This window comes from Sylvia atricapilla, chromosome 1 (genome assembly GCF_009819655.1).
Source record: "Sylvia atricapilla isolate bSylAtr1 chromosome 1, bSylAtr1.pri, whole genome shotgun sequence".
Taxonomy (NCBI): Eukaryota; Metazoa; Chordata; class Aves; order Passeriformes; family Sylviidae; genus Sylvia; species Sylvia atricapilla.
This window is the reverse complement of record NC_089140.1, coordinates 101,101,324-101,126,723: the sequence shown is the minus strand read 5'-3', so window position 1 is coordinate 101,126,723 and position 25,400 is coordinate 101,101,324. Positions and strand designations below refer to the sequence as shown.

At 38.7% G+C, this 25,400-nt stretch overlaps 1 protein-coding gene across 1 annotated transcript; it reads left to right on the top strand.

Annotated features, from left to right (window-relative positions):
• On the top strand, window positions 1-25,313 carry VAPA (VAMP associated protein A). Its single transcript, XM_066329013.1, has 6 exons — window positions 1-184; window positions 16,898-17,050; window positions 19,652-19,755; window positions 20,939-21,019; window positions 23,343-23,519; window positions 24,493-25,313. The coding sequence occupies exons 1-6, from the start codon at window positions 109-111 to the stop codon at window positions 24,649-24,651; spliced, it is 750 nt and encodes a 249-aa protein (XP_066185110.1). The 5' UTR covers window positions 1-108; the 3' UTR covers window positions 24,652-25,313.
• Window positions 25,314-25,400: the final 87 nt, after the last annotated feature.

The window sequence follows — 25,400 nt, the reverse complement described above, 5'->3', positions numbered from 1 at the left end:
GCGGCGGCGCCGCCGGCCCCCTCCGCCCCTCCTCCTTCTCCTCCGCCTTCTCCTCCGCCTCCTCCGCCCTCCCCCCTGCCCCTCCTCCCGCCGGAGCGAGCGAGCGAGATGGCGGCCGCCGGGGCTCTGGCGAAGCACGAGCAGATCCTGGTGCTCGATCCGCCCACCGACCTCAAATTCAAAGGTGAGGATGGGGGAACCCGGCGCGGCGGAAGGGAGCGGGGCGGCAGCGGCGGGCTGTCCCGTTCCGCCCGGGCGCCGGGCCGCCTCCGGACGCCGCGTTCCCCGCTGCCTCCCGCGGGCGGGCCGCGGTGCCGGGCGCTGCCCGCCCGCCGGGGGATGGGGGGCGCCGCCGAGCCGGCCAGCGGGATCGGCCGCCGCCATCTTGGGATCCCGCGGGGATCCGCGGTGCCGGGTGCCATCGGCCGCCCCCTCCCTGCCGCTGCCGCCGCCCGGCCCGCCGTGTCACCGCCGCCCGGCCCGCCGTGTCACCGCCGCCCGGCCCGCCGTGTCACCGCCGCCCGGCCCGCCGTGTCACCGCCGCCCGGCCCGCCGTGTCACCGCCGCGCTCGCAGGCCCGGCCCCGGGGCAGCGGCGCCCGGGGGCGCGGGTGTCGCTCTCCGGTCGCTGGCGGTGCGGGCTCCCTCTGGCAGCAGCGGGCAGGAGAGGCCCTGGAGCGGGCGGTGGAAGCGTTGCGAGGTTCCAGGCTTCACGAGGTTCCCCTAACGTCTGGCCTTGTCCTACTTTTCCTCTCGGGCGTGCTGGGGCCCCGGTGTCCGGGCGGAGCTGGTGCGGCTCTGCACCATCGGTGCCCGGCACCCGCCCCGGTGCACCGCAGCCCGGCGAAGGGCTCCCCGCCCTTTCCCCGGAGCTGTCATGTCTCAGGCAGGCTATCAGGACCTAAACAGGGAGCTCGCCTCTTCCCTGGGAATGAGGGAAATGGAATGCGTGCCTTTCGGAAGTTTTATGTGTGCTGTGTGTTGCGTGCCGACCGCATGGCTGTGACTGCTGACGTGCTGCTGTCAAAATAGGTCCCAGCTAGTGCTGGTATCGTGTGTGACTGTGGTTTTCTCTCCTCCTGAATTAGATAGTTGTGAAAGGAGAGGATCTGCCAAAAACGAAGTGATCGTTTAAGGCAAGGACATAAAGAAAAGCATGACAGAACATGTAGCTTTTGTGATGATGTGTTATACCTGTAAAGGGCATTGAGAAAAATCTCAGAACCTTTCAGATTTGGAATCATCAGTATTAGGGTTTTTTTTTTTTCATTAAGTAGTTAATACTATGCGAACTTATATTTTTAAATGTTGTGACTAGTGTCAGCACATGTACGTGCCTAATCTGTGCATTCTTCTGTTTTCCGCTTTTAGTAGGCTCATTTTTCATTGTTTTAGAGGACAGAGTGGAATTTATGATGTTGTAAAAATCTTCCACGGACAGCTAGAACAAATGAATGTTTGTGTCAGAAAAAAACCACTGTATTCCCCCAAAATACCTTTGGTCAGGCCCAGCATTTAGATAAATTAGCAAACTATACTTGTTTTATTGATCCGTCAAATCAATTATGCCCTGACATCTAATTATGCATATGAATTTCGTGATAGCTTCAATTTTAAGTTTTTTTAAATTGCACTTTCATACACAGAGTCAAAACCCTTGCAGGAACTTGTCATTTTCACTTGACTTTTTGTTGTTAAAATGCTGCCGGTCTGGCTGCACTCACATTTCCGTATGCTGTGTTCAGAACAGGTTGATGCAAAAACAAGTTGGGGGAAAATGAATTATTTTAATTTTTTTTTTTTTTAATTAAAAAATGAAATACTGTGTCTAATTCAAAGCCTGCAAATGTTGAGATGTCTTTGAGCTGGAACCAAGCCATACTGGTGTGATACGAAGCAGTGTGTTGTTAGAGTAAATACTAGATTAGAAATTTTGTCTGTGTGAAGCTGTTGTCAGTCAGTGATCTTCATTGTGCTGTGTGTTTATGCACTTAGAGCATGAAATGTGTATTCTTCAGACATAAACTTTGGTTTCAGGCTAATGCATATATTAGGAAAATTTCTGTAGAGCAGACTAGGCAAAAACAAAATACGAAGCATAATGAGACTGCAGCACTCTCTATTACTGTACTATTGAAGTAATATACTATAGAAAGTGCTATCAGTTGAGAGAGCATCGAGTGCACTCTCAAGAAATATTTTCTGTTTATTGTTTAGAGGTGTTTAAAATGGTTTGTGAGCCAAAAACTAATCCGGTTCTAAAGTACTGTGTGGAAGAATACAGTATTGGCAGTAGGGAATTCTGAGTGTCACCTTTTAAAAAGTAATTGGTTAGCAAGAAAGAGAATATATGACTTACAATAAATGTAGCATAGTGTAGGAAAAGCATAAAACTTTGTTAAAAGAATAAAACTACATTTTTTTTCAGTGCAGCAGGTTATTCAAAGTTATTTTATTGGTACAATCGTCTGTTTTTATTCTTTTTAATACTGTTGATGCATATGTAACAAAGATCCAGTTTAAGTCTAAACATTTGAATTGAACAAATGATTTTGTTGGTTTTCTTGCCTCAGGAAGTTGTAATGGATTTGCTGACCTTTAGGGTAACAGTGGAATAGTGTGCCCCTTTACAACTATTTCATTAAATCATCCGTAGTACTTATCTTAAGAAGTTGTTAACAGGGCTTTAAATTCATCATTGCCTGATGAAATTGCTTTTTTTATTAATATAACCTAATTTACTCTGTCAGCAAAAATAAGGTCTGTAATACATTTATCCTTGAATTTTATTCAGCATGATTCAAGGGGAGTTCTAAAAAACATGTCCTGTGGTATCTAACACATGACATGGTTCCCTTGGTGTCCAAGATTGCAATCCTGTTTTTATAGTCCTTGTAGTCCTAGAAATTCCAGTCATTAATAGTGTTTGGGTCATGGTAAATTCCCTCTGTCCCCCTTTATAGGTAGGTTTCTTTGGATTCTGAAACTATCAGGAATATCTTAAGAAAAACCACAAAACAAATAAGTATTTTTCATAGCGTTGTGCAGATGTGACAAGAGGAAAAGTTGTACTTAAAAGTGATGAAACCAAGAGGCAGTTGATAAACTACGTAATATCACTTCCAGACACTCAGTGTGGAGCACTGAGAATTTGCCTCGTTGCAAAATTCTGGTCTTGTACCCAGGTTCTTCAGCCATATTGCTCCTGCAGGTTGGCTTTCTGTAGTATTTGAAAGTATTTTGTTTAATTTCTGAAACCTGAAGCTGTTGGAGTTTGTTTAGGACTGCATAGGAAGAATTGAAACACAAGACACTTAAATGCAACCCATTTGGAAAGTGGAACATCTGCTTCTTACTGGTGTCTTCTTCATGTGGCTCATACATGTAATTGTTGTTGGTAGCTCTACTTTTGTGAAGATTATGGGAATCTGGAGTTGGTGCCCTGTGAGTAAATATGGTTTTTAAATTTTTTTTAAGCCATCATGTAGTTTAATAGCAACATTTGAGGTTTTAAGTTCAAAAATTTGTAGCATTTTTATGGAAACTCCTTCTTCCTTAAGCTGGAGAAGCCAGTTTTGAAATTTAAGTAACATAGATTTAAGTTGGTCTTGGATTATGGTCCTTTGTAAAAAAAAAAACCTAAAAACACCTTTAAAAACCTTCTCATGTTTAAATCAGCCATAAGACATGCTTCTGCAACACCTAATTGAAAATCAACACTAGTTGATTTGATGAGCTTTGGGAGATTAGTAGACAGTGTTCAGAATTTGAATTTCATGTGATTCAGAGGGGTCTGACTAGCAACACAAGGTTATAAAAATGCCTGAATATTCTAAATTTATATCCTTTCCTCAAGTTCTTTTTTACAAGTGTGAAGCCCAGTTATGTTACCTTTGTAAACATCTCAAGATAATGAGCCACTCCTTTCCTTTAGCAGAAAGGAAAAGAAAATTGAAATGTGTCTGTGTGCAGTAAAATTTCTTTTTGATGGGTTGAGTTACTAGGAGAATTCAGTGGGACAGAGAACGTTTAATTTCTGATTGTTGATTTGAATCAGAGTCTAGAATTGTCAGTGTGTAAAATCAGCTATCAGCTGGTGTGTGTTCAAATGACTTCATGGGAGGCAGAGAGCATTCACTCAAGTGTTGCGGCTTATTCTGAAATGCAGATTTCGACAACCTTTTAAATAATACAAAAATATTGCTGCAGATTATTTTGTAATCATTACACTGCTATTGGTAACACTGAAAGCCATGGGCTATGTGTTGCTGCAAATCGAGAAGGTGGAATTTAAAGGCAAAAATAGCTCAATGTTAAATGCATCCCTTGCCCTCAAGGTCTGTTGCCAGAATTGGCCTATGATGCCTTTTGGTGTAGGCAGAGTTTGAAGTTCTCAAGTGTGATCTTACTGCCTTACTTGTGTTTATCTTAATTATGTCAAATTTTATGCCTGTTTTCACTCTCTTCAAAGTTCCAATAAATTTGTGATGTCCTGATTTTCTAACACAGGGTAGAAAAAAAGGTGATTGGGATGTCAGTTTTCTGGTATCTTCATTCAGGAACATTTTTGAAACTAAACAGTGGGAGTGTAGAGGGTGAAAACTGGTTGTAAGTGATTACTAATATAGTTGTGACTTTCTGATACTTTGAATGGTTTCATTTAAGTTAATATTTTTGCTGGCTGAGAATTGCATAATGGCAACAAAGTGACTCAGTACACGACACATAGTCTGTCTTTTTTTCTTTTAAATACAAGAGTGGTTCTTGGCATTGTTTGCTCTTCCTATATTTCATTGTTTCATAGTTCAAATGTAGTATTTTTTAGTATTTTAATATCTCTAAATTATACATATTAATGAAGATTGAGGCACAGGATGATTTATGGGAATGTGTTGAGGATGAAAAAAGAAGATAATGTTTTTTACCCGATGTTGCTTATTAGGTGGTATTGTGTTATACAATCATCTCTAGCACTGTGCTAGACTGCGTTTAAAACTGCCTCATAAAAAGGGAGTTATATTGATCTGTGAAGTCAGGTGTATTATAGTATTAGATTATATTTTGGCAGAACTAGTTTGTAGTTTGTTTTAAGATTCAGTTATGGAATATTTTCCAGTGGTGATAGAGGTATACAGCGGTGAAGATTTAGAAGTTTTGTCCTTTACCTGAATTTTACAGGGCTCTGTTTTACTTAATATTGCTGTTGCTTCACTAAACAGTGAAACACTATCCAAGCCTCACATCTTGTCCTTCTAGTGTGTACCAATGATTATTGGCATAAAAGCTTCACCTTTGCATTGTAATTACTATAAAGTGCCTACTCATGCTGCTTGTTGATAGCACAGGCAGGTGTTCTAGATCACCGCAAGACATTTTTATTAATATTATAAAAACATGCTGTATTATGCATGAACAGTGTACTCTTGTTCAAGGCCAGGTTGAAAAGTAGAAAGCTTGAGAGGAGCTGTTTTATTGCATCTGTAAATAGGTCTGAATATTTGGTGCACCAACTGTCCATTGTGGAAATATAAGTTGTTCCTGGTTTGGCCTGACCGTGGATTGTGAATGTTTTACTTTCTGACCAACTTCATCTTTGGGAGATGTTTGTTAACCAGACCTTTGTGACCATCAGTTGCTATAGGATTTTACATGCTTCCCTTACAAGCCATGAATTCAAGTAGAAAAAGTTTCTGAAGAGAACTTGTTGTATGATAAGTGGAAAACTAACCCTGACTAATTAGATGGGTGTTACACCGTCCAGTTTGGAAGTTGTCAGTTTACAAGGCTTGTGGTGTCAGATGAACCTGATAAGTGAGTGTAAGTTAATGTCTTTAAGAAGAAAAAAAAAAAAATCAGCAAAATTACTCTACTAAGATAATTTCTGATGTAGTATTTTTGAAAATAAAAATGCATAAACACAAATTAAAATTGTTTTTCTTAAGGTGGTAGGACTTCGGGTGTGGTTATCTTGGCCTCTAGCTTCTCTTGCCTTTTAGTGTTGTTTTGGATTGTGTCAGGTTATTTCCTGACATTTTAAATAATTTAGCAATGTAGATGTCATATTTCATTTTAGTATTTGAAAGTATTTAGAAATAGATGGTTATGCAAAGGAAAATAGATATTTTCAGTTCATTCCTGTATGAACAAGGTCTTGTGAATGAAGATAGTGTGCTGAATATTATCCTGCTGTAGGACTTCATGTGTTTAATAACATGAAAGAGGAAGAAAATAAAAAAGAGAAATAAGTGTTTGCATGAAATGTTGGCAAGTTTAAAAACTAGCCAAATCAGAATTTTTCTCCCCTTTGTTTCTCAAAATGTGGTCTTACTTGGATTAAAATCTTACTTTGACACTCCAGTGCTTGAATTGATCTGGCCTTAATGGTAAGCAAAGCTTTAGAGGAAAGAATAAAGACATTGGGGTAGATGGAACATGGAATAAAATGCAGTGTCCCAGGTGGAATATGGCAGTCTGATCTGAGACCTTCTCCATCTGTGATATTGGGGATTGCCCTAACCCGTGTGCAGGACCTCGTACCTGGCCTTGGTGACCCTCGTGAGATTCCCACGGGGCCACCCTTCATTCCTGTCAAGGTCCCAGTGGATGGCATCCCTTCCCTCCAGTGAATGCATCGCTCCCTTGGTGTCACATGCAGACTTGCCAAGGGTGATGTGACTTCCACTCAGTGTCATTGATGAAGATACTGAATCATTCTGGTCCCAATATCTGAGGGATACAGATACCACTTGTTGCTGATTTCCACTTGAACATTCCAGAATTGACTGGAACTCTTTGAGCGAACCACACAGACAATTCCTTGTCCATCTAACAGTCCATGCATCAAACTCATATCTGTCTGATTTAGGGGTGAGAATGTTGGGAAGGACCGTACTGAAGGCTGTGCAGATGTCCAGGTAGGTGACATGCATAGCTTTTCTCTTGTCCATTGATGTCCACCATAGAAGGCCACTAGATCAGTCAGGCAGGATTTGCCCAGGGTAAAGCCATATTGGCTGTTACTAACTCCTTCGCTTCATCACATTTTGATGTATTTTTGAGGGAAATCTGTTCCATTTTTCCTTAATGACCTTGGTATGGGTGAGAGTGGGCTGGTACAGCTCACTGGTAAGGCAAGGTTAGGAGATGTGATGAATGCAAAACAAAAAAATTGGATGTGTCCTAATAATAAAACATTTTCTTAGAAGTGATGAAAAAGAAGTAAAACTAGTGACTAGTACTTAATCATGGGTTTATTGTGAATGTGACAAGTCATTAAATGGTGCAAATACAGGACTATAATTTTGTAGTGAGGAAAGTATTAATGTCAAGGTTTTTTGCTTTGATGAAGCTTCATCTGAATGCATCCCTGGCTACACCTAGTCAGATAAAATGAACTCAAATGGGAATGATGCAAAGACAACTTTATTAACACAAGTGAAGTAGAATAGCTTTAGCTTGTTAATCTTAGCAAAATGAAGACTGAAAGGGGATCTGATTGCTATCTATAAATACATCAGCAAGGTAAGCACCGGGGAAAAGAAAATCTATCTAGATGAAAGGATAGGATTGGTGTAAAAATGAATTTGCTTCAAGAGGCTGTGAATGTATTTAGATCATTAGAAACTTAGCTGAACCTGAATCATGTCAGTCTGAACCAATCTTCTAAAAATCACATGGGCAAAAATAGTTTTAAATTCATCAGATACCATCTTAGAAAATTAATAGTTTTGTGTGGATTTCAGGAAGCTTCTCCTAGGTCATGAGTTGACAATGTTCTTGAAAGTTTGGTAGGACATTCATGGTGCACAAATCTACATAGAGCAGATATGTTGTGTTATATTCCAAGACATTAGAATAGCTTGACTGAGATATGTTTATTTTTTTTCCTTTGTAAAAAGGGATATCCATGAATTTAAAAATCACATACATGGGAGTAAGTGCTTCATATGTGAAATAAACCTAATAATTCTAGTCCATGGGGTTATTACGTTAATTTAACCTGTTATCATGTTTAAGGTGCTAATAAGGCCAGTAAACATAGTAGACCCACTGAAAGTAAAAACTGTTTGCTTTTTTAATTTGAATGTCCACTCATTGTCTACCAGGCATATTCTGGGTTATAGCTCAGGTTAGAACTCAGCTGCTTCTGTAGAAGTGACCTGACTGGTCCTGGAAAGTGTGGCTGCATTAGCTCAGCTCAGAACTGGGCTGTGGAGTTTGTGGTCCTGCCTGATTGACCAGACCGACTAAATGCAACTTCTGTTCGAAGCAGGTGTTTGTTGACATGAATGGCTGTAGGAAATTGCTGTACTTGGCTATCAGTGGCTTGGGAATGAATTGGAGACCTGTAGCCTGTGCTCCAGAGAATGAAAAGTCACCCTGAAACTTCAGTGGTCTATTGGTGTGTTTGGGAGGCAGTCCAGTGTCAGCTAGACCTGTCTGTAGGAGATTTTAATGTCTGATATACAAGTCTGTTTTGACCAAGCTCTATGTTATGAGCTGAGGGTTGGATGCCATGTAGCAGTCCAACAGCTAAAACTTGGGGTGTTTTTTTTTGTGTTTTTTTTTTTTTTTTTTTTTTTTTTAAGAATTTTCTGGGCTTTTGTCCATGCTGGGAGACTTGGGAATTTGACTGATTTTTGAAGTTACTTTGTTACACTGTTGGGATACTGCTTGCAGGGAAACCAGTGAAAAGCACAGGAGCTTTGCTGGTCTGTTCAATGTTTGTGTCTGGCCTCTGACAGCCAGTTCTTGGAGCACCTTGGGAAAAGTGCAAGGCAAGAGTTTTTGATCAGGTCTTCTGTTGGAAGACTGATTTTCTATGTGCCACTACAGCTGTCATCTGAGATGATTACAAGTGCTCTGATTACTACTATACAGTTTGAAGAGTATCTTGTATGTTGCAATGCAGATCAGTTAGGTGTATCCAATGGGAGATTTCTTATATGACTATGCATATGAATTTTAAGCTGCTGGATATTTGAATTTTTTAAGCAGCACATCTGGGTTTTTCAGCCTCACTGAAGCCATTTGTAAGCTATAGCAGGTTAAATACAAAGCAAGTTTAAAGGGAAAAAGGAAAGGGAAAATTTACTTGTTTATTTATTTCTGTTGATCAAATATGTTAGTATTCTGGAAATTCAAGAACCTGTGTAAATGTCAAACTCACTAGTTATTCTATCTTATGCAAGCAAAGAGAAGAGTTGCTGCAGCAGGAGGGGTTTATAACATAGCCCTTACTGAACTAAATCTATACTGAAAGATTATGTGTATATATATATTAGTTGCTTCAGGACTTTGGGGGGATATTTTGATGGTTCAAATGTTCAAGTTTAACACCACTGAAATATTTCTGCTGTTCTTGTTATTTCAGCAGTGCTTTGGCATGAATAATACTTTATTATTAGATCCTGAAGACTTTATCCTAGTAGAATTAAGAGCTACCAATTTTAGTATGCTCTTAATATGTCTTTGGCAAGAGGTAATCAAGTAAAGCTAAATTGCAAGTAAGAGATTCACAATATTATGGAGGTTAAGTTACTAGCATCCCTTTGATGTTAGTAACCAGGCAGTTCTTTAGTAGTGGCACTCTTTCAATAGGAGAAATATCAAGAAATGACATATATGACTGGCTTGGGCCTAGATTGCTAGATTTTAAAGCTTAAGGTAAACATCAGCAGTAAGATCTTTGTATTAAGTTATTTTGTGTTAGAGCATCTTATTACTGGTGGTGTTTTGCTGTTGTTAGGCTTAAAAAACCATTGCCCATATTTAATGTTAAATGCAGGACAGTCTACATTTAGTCTGTATTTTATGTAATATATAAAGAAAATAATGTTCTCTTGACCAGAATTCCTGGTAATGATCTGTGGCTGTACTTTACCCTTGAGATAGATGCTCACTGCATTTTTACTGTGGTTTCTTGGCTACTAACAACATTTCAGTCACAAGCTGGGGTGAATAAGAAGTTTTGATCTAGAAAAAATATGTAAGGAAATGTTTTGTCTGCTTTGAAATGTCACTGGTGTTGTATTTTTGTCTTTTCTCTGTCAGAAAGGCAGGCAAAAGGTTTCAGCTCCCATTTCTCCTACACCAGCCCCCAGTAAAGCATGTGTGCCAGTGTCTGCACAAGCGCCTCTAATAAGCTCTGTAGCCATATGCAGGCTCTGTCCCTTTGACAGAGGAAGATGAGCTATTTTAGGATTAAAAAATGGGCATTGTCTCAGCATTTTTTAGAAAGAAAAATCTATGATAGACACATCAGCAGCATGAATGCTGACAGCATGTCATCGTGGGGAGATCAGATAAAATCTGATGTTACCCCTTGTAAACAGTGGTAGCCTGGAATCAGCCCTCAGGAATTGTGGACATTGGGGTGTGTCAGCTTTCTTATAAAGCCTCTTCTGCATTCTGTATTTTACATTCAGGTTGATGATAAAATATAACTATTTCTCAAGTGCCAGGGTAGAATAAGAAGTGAAAGATTCTGTAATGCTGTTCTAATATATGAATATCTTCCTGGGAGCCATGGTTATTTGTAGCTATAATTAATCTCTCACCTTCATCCACTGATTATTCCTGATCATTCATATCCCTGTTTAAGTATTAATCCATGAAACCTAAGCTATTATGCTTCATAGAGCATGAATAATTTTAATGTAGGTGATTTGTTGGATTTGGGATTTTTCTTCTAGTTGGGGAAGGTATTTTAATGGTCACGGTTCTGGTATTTCAAGAGGAAGGAGTTATGCTCATTGGCAATGCATGTTATATATTCAGATTTTTTTTCATAGAGAAAAATTTTCATATTTTCAAGAATATTAATTTCTTAAAATGAATTTATGGAAATAAACAACATTCTCTTTTTTTCAGCTATGTCAGCTATGCTTTTTTCAGAAAGTACTATAAAATTTGATTCTGAGTAATAAAGTGCTTTGTATATATTTAAGATCAGTTTTCTTATCTGATAGTCAGGGTAGTTTTGACTTGCTGCAGAACACAAGTATATCTCATTTTTAGATGTCTTTTCTTCAGTACCTCTGATGGAAGATGATCTGGTCAAGGAATACTTAAGTAAGCTAGACATGGTAAGTCCAAGGACTCTGGTGGAATGCACACATGAGTGCTGAGGAAGCTGGCAGGTGGACAAACAAGCTGACAGGAACCTTGTGAAGCTCAACAAAAAGTGCCAAGTCCTGCAGCTGGGGAGGAACAGCCATCCAAGCAGCAGTGCAGGTTGGGATCTGACCAGCTGGGAAAGCAGCTTTGCAGAAATGGCCCTGGGCATCCTGGTGGCCACCAAGCTGATCATGAGCCAGCAATGTGCCCTTGCTGCAGAGAGGGCCAGTGGTGTCCCAGCTGCATTAGGAGGAATGTTGCCAGCAGGTTGAGGGAGGTGATCCTCCCCCTCTGCTCAGCACTGGAGTGCTGGGTCCAGTTCTGGGCTCCCCAGTACAGGAGAGACATTGACATAATGGAGAGAGTCCACAGAAGGGCCACAAGATGATGGACTGGAGCATCTCTCCTGTGAGGAAAAGCTGAGAGAGCTAGGGCTGCTCCAGCCTGGAAAACTGAAGGCTTGGGAGAATCTTACTGGTGTATAAAATACCTGAAGGGAGGATGCAAAGAGGATGGAAATGGGTGCCCATGAGCTGACCAGGGGCAATGGGCACATCTTGAAACACAGGAGCTTCCTTCTGAACATGAGAAAATACATTTTCACTCTGAGGGTGACCAAGTAGTGGCACAGGTTGTCCAGGGAGGCTGTGGAGTCTCTGCCCTTGGATGTATTCAGAAGCTTCCTGGCCATGGTGCTGGGCAGCTGGCTTCACGTATCCCTGCTTGAGCAGGGAGTTTGGCCCACATGACCTCTAGAGGTCCCTTCCAGCCACCACTATTCTGTGATTGCTATGTCAAATGATGGGAAAGAAAAACAATTAGATTTTGGCCTAATTAAAAATTTCCGTATTACATCATACAAATAGAGATTACATGGAACTTTCTTAATTTTACTTACTCTTTCTTTACTCCATTGTTACATTTGATTCTGGCAGAATGAGTTGCTGAAGATTTTACTCTGTTCCTCTTAGATCTATCCAAAAAGTCAGTTTACTTGGTCTCAAAATTTGTCTTGCTTGGTTTACAATATCACTGTTAGTTTTTATTCTGCTGACTTAAACTTATTTCTCATTTACTAGGGCTCAAATTGTCAAATGCAGTAAGTGAGCTTTCTTTGTCTGCCCAACCTGACTTTATTGTGCACCCAAAGAAAACTACCTGGTCTGAATTTGTTTTTGTTAAGGTGCATTGAAGTGTTCTGTATGTTTCAAGTGCTCTTGCAAATTCAAAGGTGATGCAGCAGCTGCGAAAAAACAGCATTCCACTTAAAGCATATAATCCCCTTAGTTTTTGAAGTTATACTGTAACACATTTTAAGGAGTTTGAATTCCTTTTGCCAGTCTGTACTTTTTTTATGTGTACTTACATTGTTTTTAGATGTGGCTGAATGTATCACTTTGCTGTGCCAATTTACAGCTTAAATAAACTTCAATTCAATGCATAAACGAGTGTTTTCTGGCAGACTCAGCTTAGATATTGGCTCCTGTCACAGCTACAGTTCATTGTCTTAAATTGAAGAGGGCAATATGCTTAACATTTAAGCTGTTTCGTAAAATGCTGTTGATTTTGTTTAATAATTCATACTCATTTTTGTGCAACTCTACAAGTGATTTGCCTTCTAATTATCAAAGATTTTGTGTAATTTAATAAAATTATAATTTCTTTTTACCCAGTTTTTGGTAGAGGTGGTATTTTAAGACAGGCTTTTTGTGTACATTATGACAGCCTTACTAATTTTGAATGGAGCTTCTTGCTGACCAGACCTGCCCCCTTCTCAGAAGTGCTTTGTTCACTCTGTACTGCCAACAGCTGGAGATACCGCCATGGGTCTCACTTTCCTGGTGGTACCAAGCCTGTATAAGTTTATCTAAGCTCTTTCTTCCCACACTAGGAAGGCCTGTTCACATCTTCTTTTTTTCTTTGATGTTTGACCATTTCATATGGTAGAAAAATGGATTTTGAAGCTAGGACAGTGAAGGAGACCTGAATCTGCAGTGAAAATGGCACTGTTGATGAATAAGATCTCTGTATGCATCCTACCTGTCCAGTAATATGAATATTTTGGTTTTTACTGCAGCATAACTGGCGAGCTTGTGGCAAGCTGGGAAACTTGGCACTGTTTCAGCAGTAGAAATTGGCTCTGCAGAATCTGTGGCATTTCTTCCTGCCCACTAGTTGCTGTATTCCAAGCTGTGTAGTTGCCAGAGGCAACCCTGGCATTAATGTTGTGGTGACTGCACTGCAGGATAGCTGAAATAGAAACTCAGCACATAAAGTTTTTTGGATATGTCTGGTATTTCTGAGTGTGATTAGGCAGGTGTCTGTCCTTTTTTTTCTGTGGCCCTCGTAAGTCAAAGTGACAGGAAAACTTGTGGCATGGATTGTCACTGCTCCATTCAAAACCAGTTGGGACAAACTGGCACTCTCACAACCTTCATTCCAGGAAGATGCTGTAATTGGTGTCTTGAATTTACACTACTAAGAGAGTTGTTAAATTAACTGTCCCCTCTAGAGTAACTCTTGACTTCCAGAGGTTATTAGATTGAGATTACAGGTTTAGAAAGCACTGACCTCTCGTCATTAGACTTCATGTTACATTGTTATATAGCCTGAGGATTTTACTAGTTGAATTACCACAGCTTCTCGATGTACAGTTAGACATAAGCCTGTCTGAGATTTAAGTGCTTAAATAAAAATCTGCTTGGACCTGAGTGTCATGCAAGCAGAAGGTGCCATGCTATTTTTGAGATGATAATGCTGGCCTGGTGTAGCTGAATATTTACTGAGATGAAGTGGGTGTGCATTTGTCCGTTTTGATGTGTGAGCAGAATGTTTGTATCCATCTTTGCCAGTTCTTTTCCTTGTTTACATGCAGTCTGTGTAGTATGATCCAAACATTTCTCCTTCCTGGTTCTTCTGCCCCTGCCCAGCATTTTTCCTCAAGAATGGTGGTAGTTCAGGCTTTGGCAGTTAGGCTGTTACTGCCAGCTTGTACTTCATTTTCCCACTCCAAAGGTAATGGTGCTTATGTTTGCATAATACTGAACTCTAGAATCTTCTTCAGGTGTGCAGTTTCTTTTTTGAAGGGTATGTCGTGCTAACTTAGATCATGTGGCTCCTCTGAAAGATACTAGATTTTTTTTTCAATTATTTACTATCCTTCTGTCTGTCCCTGCCTGTCCCTGCTCAGATCCATTGCTGTTGGTTTGCCACTAAACTACCAAACAGCTGGGATCTGCAGGAACAGTGAGATTCAGTCATATTTTCCTTTTGTGTACTAATTTTTTACTGCCTCTTTATTAAATCTCGTGGTTTTAAGTCTTGAGAGACTTTATAGACCTATTTTCTTTAAAGCTTTTAGAAAGCAGGTGAAAGGTAAAGCTGTCATAAGCATCCTCTAGACCTTGAAAATGATTTCAGTCACCTCTGAAATGTCTGATTCTAAAAAATGTCCCTGAGCTAAAAGCCCTTTTTTTTTTTTTTTTTTTTTTTTTTTTTTTAAGCATCCAGGAAATGCAAAGGAGGTCACTGGATTCATGTACCTGAGAAAGAAAAGCAGATTTCTTTTAATTATCTGAGGTGTTGAAGGTGACAGTAAATATCAGAGTAATTTGAAGAATGTTTTGAATCCTGTCTCATTATTGCACACTATAAAAAGGCAGGCATGGGGAGACCTTTCATGTCTCAAAAGAAACAGAACATCTTTTATTTTTGTTGAAGAACCAGTTTATCATCAGTTTATAAATTCACTGTTCCTTTTTCTTGAAACAAGCTGGTTTTGAATAGTATAGCTCCTTTTCTTGATGACTGTGCTTTTCAAAATGAGCCTCTGAACTGTGTCTTTTTTTCCTTTGTGCAGACTGTCCTTAGTAAAAGTAGTTGAGAAGACTGAGAAGCAGAGCTCCTCAGGTTGCCTAGAGTTGCAATTATAAAAAAGTAACTCACAAATTTGAAAGTGAGATTCAAGGTGCTGTTTGCCTCTGAGCACTGCAAAAGCAGTGGTTATTAGATGACTAATAGGTTAGGTGTTGTTAGTAAAACTCCCAGAATAACTTCCTCAGAAATGTGTGTGTAGCTTGAAAAAAATACATGTTTTGTGTATTGTGAGTGGATCACTAGTCTTGGAATGAGAAGAGTATTCAGCTGTCTGGTTTTAGTTCAGTTTGTGGTATGGGTGATGGGAGGTGTTTTTGGATTTTCCCCTATAGGTAAAGACAGCTGGATCCTGCAATAACCATCAAAAGAGATGAGTGGCAGGAAGCTTTCAAGTAATTTTGTAAATCCTGAGGGCTGTGTCAAATCTGCCTGGATTGAGAGGATGACTTATTTCATCCACCATATAAAGTCAGATCAGGAGTGAAGTTCCAGACAAGTAATAACCAGTTCCTATTTTGTCAGAAGAACCTCACTGAATGTAAGCCTAGCTCACATGTATCTTCATCTACATCTCAGTATTCTAGTTCTCAGTGATTCTCTTTGTAGTCTTTATGTATTTGTGTCTTTGTGTTTTGTGTTAGGACTGTTTAAGGCTCTCTCAAAATCAAGTGTTTGGAATAAGTTCTAGAAATAAAGGCATCAGCCAAATAGTGAGCCCTCTAGTGTAGTAATGTGTTTGATAGTGGGCAGAACTATTTCCTTCAGAGAAGTGCAGACACCTCTGTGGAATAAGGTGTTTAGTAGAGAATTGACTTCCTATGTCTCATGCGATTAATGCTTTTGTTGTACCCTACCACTTATTCATATCACTTATATTTTTCAATTTAATCTGAAGTTTGCTTTCATTGTAGTTTTTTAATGGAAAAGTTGTTGTGTTTTCTGACAAATATTGATACTGATAAAAATTATTTTGTAGTAATTTAATGTGGAGTTTTAAAGAACCAAAAAGAAGGTTCTTAAAAGTTAATGTACACATGGAATATTCTTGAATAAATTTCGTGTTCATATGAAATACCATTTTTCTAGAGTCCTTTCAGTCTTGCTTTCCAATGACATAAACATTGATAAGGGAGGTTAACACTGCTCAGAATGCTCTGAACCTTATTTTTTGTGCTGCTACTGTGTGGCATTGCATGAAGGTGATCTCTGCTGGAAGATGTGCTTTTACAGCGTGATATTGAAATTATGCCTCTTGTCCAGACTTGGAAGGAATTCCTCTCCTGAAGGTTTAACATAAATACAGTTTAGAGAGTACACTGCATTGAATACATGAATATAGCAACTACAATTACAATAGCAACTCTTGATTTTCTGGGGTTCAGTAATAAACAGAGTATCATTTCTCTTGCTTATTTTGTGTTTAAAAGAGGAGATTGGTGCCTTGTTCTGTCAAATCTGTAGGAGCTCAGAAGCCAACGGAAATTGAAATCTCAAGAGCAGTGACTGTATTTTAGTCTCAGTGTTTTCTTTCTTTAAACAATTGAAAAAACATTTCGCTTCTATTCTTGAAGAACAATTCAGAATGTGACCAAGACCTTCTAGGTATTTCAAATGGTAAGAATGATTTGGTAAGAGCTGCATGTACAGATATGAACCACTTGCCAGCAGTTTGAGCCTGTTGTAGTATTTAAGAGTTCTTGATTGCTGTAATGTATATTGGTATAACTAAGGTGATAGAGCACTCTTTCCATGTTACACCGTGTATGTGCCTAACAGCTGTATGATTTAACCTGCTTTTAGCAGTTTGTTGGCAGCAAGATAATATTTTAAGAGTTACTTGTACTGTATGAACAGATTTCTTCAGAGTTACATGCATATTTAAAAACGACCAACCTTTTTTTCAGGTCCCTTTACAGATGTAGTAACTACAAATCTTAAACTACGAAATCCATCAGATAGAAAAGTATGCTTCAAAGTGAAGACCACAGCACCTCGTCGATACTGCGTGAGGCCAAACAGTGGAATTATTGACCCAGGATCATCTGTAATTGTTTCAGGTAGAAACAAATATATGCAGTTGTGGGTTAAGTGTTTTTAGGGCCTTTGATGCAGTTCCCTAATGCTTGATCTTAAAGACTGTTTGAAGTATGTTAGCTTTTTAAAACTTTCTGATTTTTAAATAAAAAGGATTCCCCTCATTAGTGTGATGGCAACTTGATGTAGAGCTGCAGTGATACATGAAAAAATCCTCCCTATAGAAATATTTGCCTTTGTCACATTTATCTGTGGTTCTCTGAAAGGAGGAAAAGCAAGTTGAAAATGAGCAGTGACAATAACAGTACCTTTACCTAGGACTACTATATTTATGTTTATATCCTGAAGTAGAGCACTTCTTGGCTGTTCTGATGTGCTTAATGTGTAACATTTCATAGTTTATTGCATTTAAGAAAAAAATAGTTTACAATTGTATCTAGTTGCTTTTCTCAAGAAAATGGGAGGACTAGATACTAGATACTAGTCTTCAGATTTGGTAAATTATTTTTGTAGGTCATTCTCCTGACTATTTTGTGGTAGAATTTCTAGAATTAGGGCAATTCAGGTTGTAGAGATCAGAAGGAATACAGGTGTGAACTCCTAGATCTCCTAGGTCCTAGAAAACCAATTGTTTTAGAACCCTTGGAGATCTCCGTAGCAAAGCACAAGGGAAATGATGGAGCAATCCTTAGAGCTTTTCAGATTCACATTCTTACACCCTTTGGGAAGTTTAAAAGAAGCTGTAGAACTATCTTCAGATGATACATTCAAATGATGCAAAGAAAGCAAGAAAAGTTTATGATTGATTAAAACCTTAGAGTAACTTTCCTGGGAGGAGTTTTCCAGTCTAATGTGATCTGTAGAAAAACCTTCTTATTGCTTACCATGGGAAATCTAGCATCTGGACATGTGGTACTTATTCCCTGACTTAGGGATGAAAGATCATTTTACTGAGAATTGTTTTAAGATTCAAGTAGTCAAAAACTTCTTTATTTCCATCTTCAGCTACAATTTACAGCCATTTTGCCTTAGCTGTGTGTTTGATCTGCTATCTGGGATTTTTCCAGTGGATAGTTCGATATCACAATCAAGATCTTGCTGGCATTTCTCTTCAGGGAATTGAATAGATTGAGGGATTACATCCTGTGTGTTCAAATAGTTACAAATCATCCTCTTAAAGCTTTAAATATTTTGGGCTTTTTTAAATGAGTCAGTACTGGTGCTGTAAACAATATTGTGGCTTCAGGATCTCCAGTAAAGAGAAACATGTCACACGGCGTGAGTCTTCAGTTGGCATAGCAGGAAGTCTTTGATGTGCCTATTTCTGTATTACTGGATTCTCATGCAGTTATTCATCTACAGTGACCTCAAGATGTTTTCAAGTTCAGTTGTTTAGTTGCAGTGATTCCACAGTGCTTTTCAGAACCAAGTTCTCTTCCCCAAAGTGTCAGCTTCATCTTTTTGTTTTTAGGCATATAATTTCTTTAGGGTCATTTGCTAAGATACGTGTGCAGATTATTTCTCTAATGACCCACTTTATCTCGTTAGCCTCTGAATGGAATGTTTTCTGTGCTGAGTCATCTTTCATACAATTGAAAATAGATTTCTTTCACATTGTTGTGCAGAGAGAAATAACTATAGGATACTGTGGGTTGAGGCTCTTATGTTCAGAACTGAATGTTGAGGTAGTGTTAGCTGTCTTCAGCCTGTTTAATGCATCATGCTGGTTCAGAGCCAAGCTAGTTTTTAAATTCATTGTCTGAGATGTGATTTGGCAGTCATTTTAAGGAAGTCCACTGACATTTTTTAATAATTTATTATATTCAATTGTGAATCACCAAGTAACTTTCTTCAGTCATGTTTTTCCAAACATACAAAAATTTCCAAAAATACAAAATCCATAAGAGCTGTTTTTCTTTACCTTGATTCTCTAAATTTACTATTTATTATCTTGTCATGTATTGTTTGTTAACTTGTTAACAGCAGTTGCTTTTTGTTGGGTTTTTTCTTCTTATTATAGCATGTTACTCTTGTTCCTTCTCAGCTTGTTACTGTTACTTGTTAATGTTTTTCCTTCTGTTTTGCATTTTGCTAGCTATATCAGTATCTCTGCCGTAGTTTTTTCATTGCTATAAAATAGGTATATATACAGGTAACTGTTACAGGACTCCATGTAATTTTTCTCGTATATTTTCTGAAGCTGCTTCTGCTTCTCTTAATTTTGCAAAAAGATATACTGAACTGGAATTCCCATTCTGTGGAAGACAGGTGTATGTACACTGCCAAATAATTTATCTTTCCAGGTCACTGAGTCCTTATCCTTTGGTGGATTGAGTTGCAAGCCTACTGCCACATACACATATTTAGATGTAATTTTTTTGGTCACTTTTACAGGATCTGTTTGTTCATATTTTTATATGAAATGCCTTTTCCTATGATAGCTACAGAAATAATCATGTCAGCCACACCAGACTGTGACCTCTTAGTCCCTTTTTCTACAGTGTTTGCACTGCCTTTGCATTTTAACTTTCAGTGTTTGTTCAATGAAGAATAAATCTAAAGTGGACAGCTGCTTGCTGTAGTGATTAGCTGAAGAATCAGTTGTATTTTTTCCTTTGGAACAGTAATGCTGCAGCCTTTTGACTACGACCCAAATGAGAAGAGTAAACACAAGTTTATGGTACAAACAACCTATGCACCACCAAATATTACAGATATGGAGGCAGTGGTAAGTAAAAGTAGAGTAAAATGGCTGTTGTATTTTTTTTCTTAAAAAATCAGGTGTAACTGTAAATGATCCATCTGAAGATGATTTGGGTTTTCTCTGAACAAGTGTGACTTCAAATGTCACAGAGTTTTTAATAAGAGGAGATACAAGCTCAGTTCTTAGAACTTGCCTGTAGTGATTAACCTAGAGGTTATTGAATGGAAATAATAGTGAGTCTAAGGTAAGGTCAGTTCAGTGTTAAAATATGGACATATTATCCCTTTATATGCAGCTAATTTGAAAGAGATGAACAGATTGAATTTGAAGGAATCAAGAGTATATTCAAGCAGCAAGCCTGAAGCTGTATGAAAATGGGTTCACTCAAAGTGTGTAAGTGAAACGTTGAATGGGATGATAATGAATTAAAACATTTTCAAGACTAAGATATGTCTTGAAAGATATTTACAAGATACCAAGTGGCTAAACACAGCACAAATGGTAGATTTATTTTCTGTTTTACTAGAACATGTTGTAGCTTTAGTTCTTTGGCTGGGTTGGTCTGATGTGAGATCCAGAAAGAAGACATGTAGGTTTGTGCTTGTTCAGAAGTAAGGTGCCTGTTTCTGATTTTACTGGCTGGCAACAATGAGAATGAAGCCCTCAGTTTTCAGGATGTGCTGGTTTTAGTTTGTGCGTGGACTCACGTAAGTATGTCCTAAGGGGGAGGTCAATGTTGCACGTGCTTTTAACTCTACAAACTATTTGAAGGAATGCCTGGGTACACACAGGTGCATTTGATGTTCTCTCAAGGCAGAGAAGGAGAGGGGAAACAAAGGATAAACATGAGATTTTATAAATTATAGAAATCCAAGAGGCCTTTTCAGGTTTGGGCTCTATCCCTTAGTCATTGTGTGTTAAGAAACCACTGTATTGTCCACTCCCTATTTCATACAAGCCTCTGATGGATCCATCCTTTCATTCAGTTTACACTTTCTCATTTCCAGACTTGAATAACCATTTCTAGTTTTATTACTTCACAGCAGTGAGTGTGAACAAAAAGCATTGTTCATAAGCAAGTCTGGAAATTGCAGGGAGGGTAAGCACAGTATTCAGCTGTACAGGAGGCCAGTGCTAAGAGCACTGGACTGTTGAGATGTTTGCATGAGTCCAGCATGTTAAATAACTCTATTAATTGTTTTCTTAGTGGAAAGAAGCGAAACCTGATGAGTTGATGGACTCCAAATTGAGATGTGTGTTTGAAATGCCCAATGAAAATGATAAACTGGTAAGTAAGGAATGAGAAACTGTCATACACTGACTGGTAGGATCGCACAGAAATTTCACTTTTTTTTAACGTATTTGATTTAACGATTAAATGAATTGATGGAATTTGTACTAAATTAGACAGGAGGGGTGTTCAGTATATATATAGTTCAGTATATCTTTTTAGAGATTTGTAGAATCATGGAACAGCCCAGGTTTAAAGGGGGCTTGAAATACCATCTGGTAAAAGATCTTTTCCAACAGGGAACACTGTCCAACCACATCTTAAAAAACTCCAGCAATGGAGAGCAGTGCTAAAAAAGTATCTTTTTGTTATTTTTCTACTTTATAGTTTTCAGATGCAATCTCAGTTTAATCTTGGGGGGAAGGGCATGTAGAGATTGCTTTGTGGTCTGGGTTTTTTTTGTTGGTTTGTTGTTTTTCCTTATGTTTTGGTAAAGGATAATTTATGAGATGAAGGTGTAAGCTTCCTATGTTGTGTGTTAAACAGTAAAAACATAAGGATTGAGCATTTATTATCAAGACACTTAGTTATCTACTTTCTGGGCTTTAATTTTATAAAGTGTGTAATGTAGTAAGAGAAATGTAATGGGTTATATACAAAACTACCTCCTTTTGTACTTTCTTCTAGGAAACTGTTCCTAGGGACAGAGGAGCTTACTCTTTAATTTAAAAAGTCAGCTCTTTACAGACACTCTTAAAGGTCTTATGGCCCTTTTAGGGCCAACTCTTTAGGGCCATTTTCCTTAAAATGCAAGAGCTCTCCATCCTGATGTGTAAGAAATCAAGGAAGGCAGGCCAGAAAATGGCATGGCTGAGCAAAGATCTGCTCCTTGCATTGAGGAGTAAGAAAGCAGTGAACAGCCAGTGGAAGCTGGGACACGTGACTTGGGAAGTACAGGCGTAGGGTTTTAGGGGTGTGTCAGGGTGGGATCAGGAAAACTAAAGCACAGATGAAACGAGATGTGGCAGATGTTGTGAAGAGTAATGAGAAGGAACTCTGTAAGTATGGAATATGTCAGAAAAGGAAGGACAAGGAGAGTGAACCCCCCTGATAAATAAGAAAGGGGAACTGGTGACAAATATGGAGAAGGCTGAGGTGTTACTAACTGAGTTCTTTGCCCCAACCTTCACTGGCAGTCAGGCTTGCCATGTCTTGGGGGTTCTTGTGGTTGAAAAGCTGGACATGAATCTACAGTGTGTGCTCACAGCCCAGAAAGCCAATTGCATCTGGGACTGCATCACAAGAAATGTGCCTGGCATGTCAAGGGAAGAGATTCTCTCTTGCTGTACTCTGCCCTTGTGGTACCCCATCAGAAGTCCTGAGTCCAGCTTTGGGTTTCCCAGTGTAAGAAGCCTGTGGACCTGTTGGAGCAAGTCCAGAGAAGGACCACAAAGATGCTCAGAGGGCTGGAGCACCTCTTGTATGAAGACAGGCAGAAAGAACTGGGGTTGTTCAGCCTGGAGAAGAGAAAGCTCCACGGGCACATTGTGTGATAGCACAAGGGGGAATGGTATTAAACTAAAAGAGGAAAGATCTGTGTTAGATGTTTGGAGGAAATTATTTACTCAGGAGGTAGTGAGGCACTGGAACAGGTTGCCCAGAGAAATTCCCCATCCCTGAAGGTGTTGGATCAGGCTTTGAGCAATCTGATCTGGTGAAAATTGTCCCTGCCCATAGTGGGGAGAGGGGTTGAAACTAGTTCTTCTTTGAGGTTCCTTCCAGCCCAAACTATTCTATGATTGTGTGATTTTGAGCAGAGCTGTGGGAATTAGATTGTTAGTTTTAATATTGTTATTTTCACAGGTTTTTGTGACTTTTCAAAATTAGTAACTTGTATTTCAGATCCTGTGAGACTTAAATTTCATGTTTGTGCAGCACTTTATTTTCCTTCAGTAAAAGTGCAAACCATTTGTGTTACACATACTTCATAGGAGTTTGTGACATGACCTGTTTTGGTTTTACTTTGTTTTGTTTCTTACTATTGCGGGATTACTTTCTTGCTTTTATTTCCAAATCCCACCCCCAAATTCACATGCTTTTTGGTGTATTTTATGCCTTGTTTTGGATACCTCCTGAGTCAGTGTTAAGCAGGAGAAGTATTAATTTGTGTCTCAGTAGAGTGTAGTACCAGGTAAATGCAATTGTCTCTTGGTTTTTTAGTACTTGAGCTAATCAGAATTGAGCTGTCAGTGTGTCTGTTCATGTTACTGTAAATATAAGTCTCATTGAATTATATTAGTAGCTTCATTGTTTTACTTTTAAGCTGTGGATGATTTTTCTCTAGGTAAGTAAATTCTCAAATCATTCTTGATGTTTGTAGAATGATATAGATGCAAGCAAATCCGCTCCAGTACTGAACACATCTAAGCAGGATGGACCGATGCCAAAACCACATAGTGTTTCACTTAATGATACTGAAACACGGAAGCTCGTGGAGGAGTGCAAAAGACTTCAGGCAGAGATTATGAAGCTGACAGATGAAAATCGGCACCTGAGAGTAAGTTCTGTGTCCACATTTATATTGAAGTGGTTTCACTCTTCTTGATTAAAAGGTCTGGTTTGTAATTAGGCCAAAAGATGTATATTACAGCAAGTAGATAAAGGTGTTAGAATGTCAAGATTGATTCATAATAGGACTTTAGTGTCCTGTATATAATATATATTTTGAACTTGTCAGTGATTGAGACTTTGTGATTGTCATGATTGACATTAAAGCTGCATAATTTTCTTAATTGAAGTGGTCCTATTTAAGGTGATTTTTAGTTACTTTAAGTCAAAGCTTCTGAATTAGTAGCTTTTTAAAAGTGCTTTGTCTTTCATTAATAGTGAGTAAGTGAGATCCAAAGCAGTAATATTTTGTATTATAAACAGCTAGTGAGCAAGAGCAATTGTTTGGGCAGAAGAGGTAAGCAAACACCACTTTCTTGTACATTTATGTAGAGGTGTCATTTCAGTGACCAGTAACTAGTCAATACATTACTTTACATGTCTTTTCTATATATTTGCTTTTGGAACAGTTCTGACAATTTCATTGGCCATAGTAGCCTTTTAAAGAATGATAAAATAATATGATATCTCCACACCTGTTATTCTGATGACATCGACACTAAACAAAGCAGATGTTTCTCCTTAACAATAAGGAATTACTGCTATTTAATTTTGACACACATTAAGTAAGAGCAGAATGCTTCATTGGGCCTAGCAAGACTTCTGGTATATCTTTTAAGCAGAGGGACTAGTGAAGAGAGAGTAGTGAAATCATGGTCCTTATTTAAAATACGGTTTTCAATGTTCATGTTTTGGATTTTGGTGTCATGTAATGTTGTATGTGTTCAGGGTTTTTTTTTAAGCTTTAGTTTTTTTAAGCTTTAAATAATATGCAGCAATAAATATGGCCTTTTGAGTTGTTTTTACTATCCTAGTGATGTATTTATGGGTTTTTTTCCATCTGTGTTTTTTCCTCCCCTCAGGATGAAGGCTTGAGGCTCAGAAAGGTAGCGCACTCGGATAAATCTGGATCACCCACAGCTTTGGCCCTCAGAGATAATGGCTCTAATTCTCTTCCTTCACTTCTTGTTGTAATTGCAGCCATTTTCATTGGATTCTTTCTAGGGAAGTTCATCTTGTAGAAAGAATGAGTGAGAGAAGCATGCAAAACTGCAGCTTCTTTATTTTTTTTTCCTTTTTTTTTTTTTTTCTTTTTTTTTTTTTTTTTTTTTGTTTTCTCTTGGCCAGAAAAAGGTTTGTTTACCTACCACATCATGGGTAGTACGGCCCGAGCAGCCGTTCTTGTGTACAGCATCATAACAGGCTTTGCCTTTAATGATCTCGCACGGTTAGAAAACACAATCTGAAAAGACAAACTGTTCAGCTGCTGGACAAAATTGTACATTCAGTCATCAATAGCAGGTATCAGTTGCACAGTCAGTCCTTTAAGAAAATTCATAAATAAAGAATTGTTCTTTCTTTCTGTGGTTTTAATAAGAATTCAAAAATTGTTCAGAGTCTTGTAAATGTTATTTTAATAATCCTTTAAAATTTTATCTGTTGCTGTTTCCTCTTGACAAATGATTTATTAGATTGCTAATCCCACTCATTCAGGAATATGACAAGAGGTATTCTGGGGGAAATGGTGCCTCTTACTGTGTAAATTTTCTCCTTACCTTACTTTGCTAATATCATGGCAGAATTTCTTTCTTATTCCTTGTGAGGCATTGTTGAGAGTTATTCATCCTTAACAGTCCTGTCCCATAATATTTAACATGACAAAAGAAATAAAGTTGTTAACAGATTTTTCTGCTGGGTAGCCTGTTTGTGTGTGTCGTGCTTTTAGAGGGGATTCTTAACAAGTTCATTGTTCATGGTAATTTGCTACTTG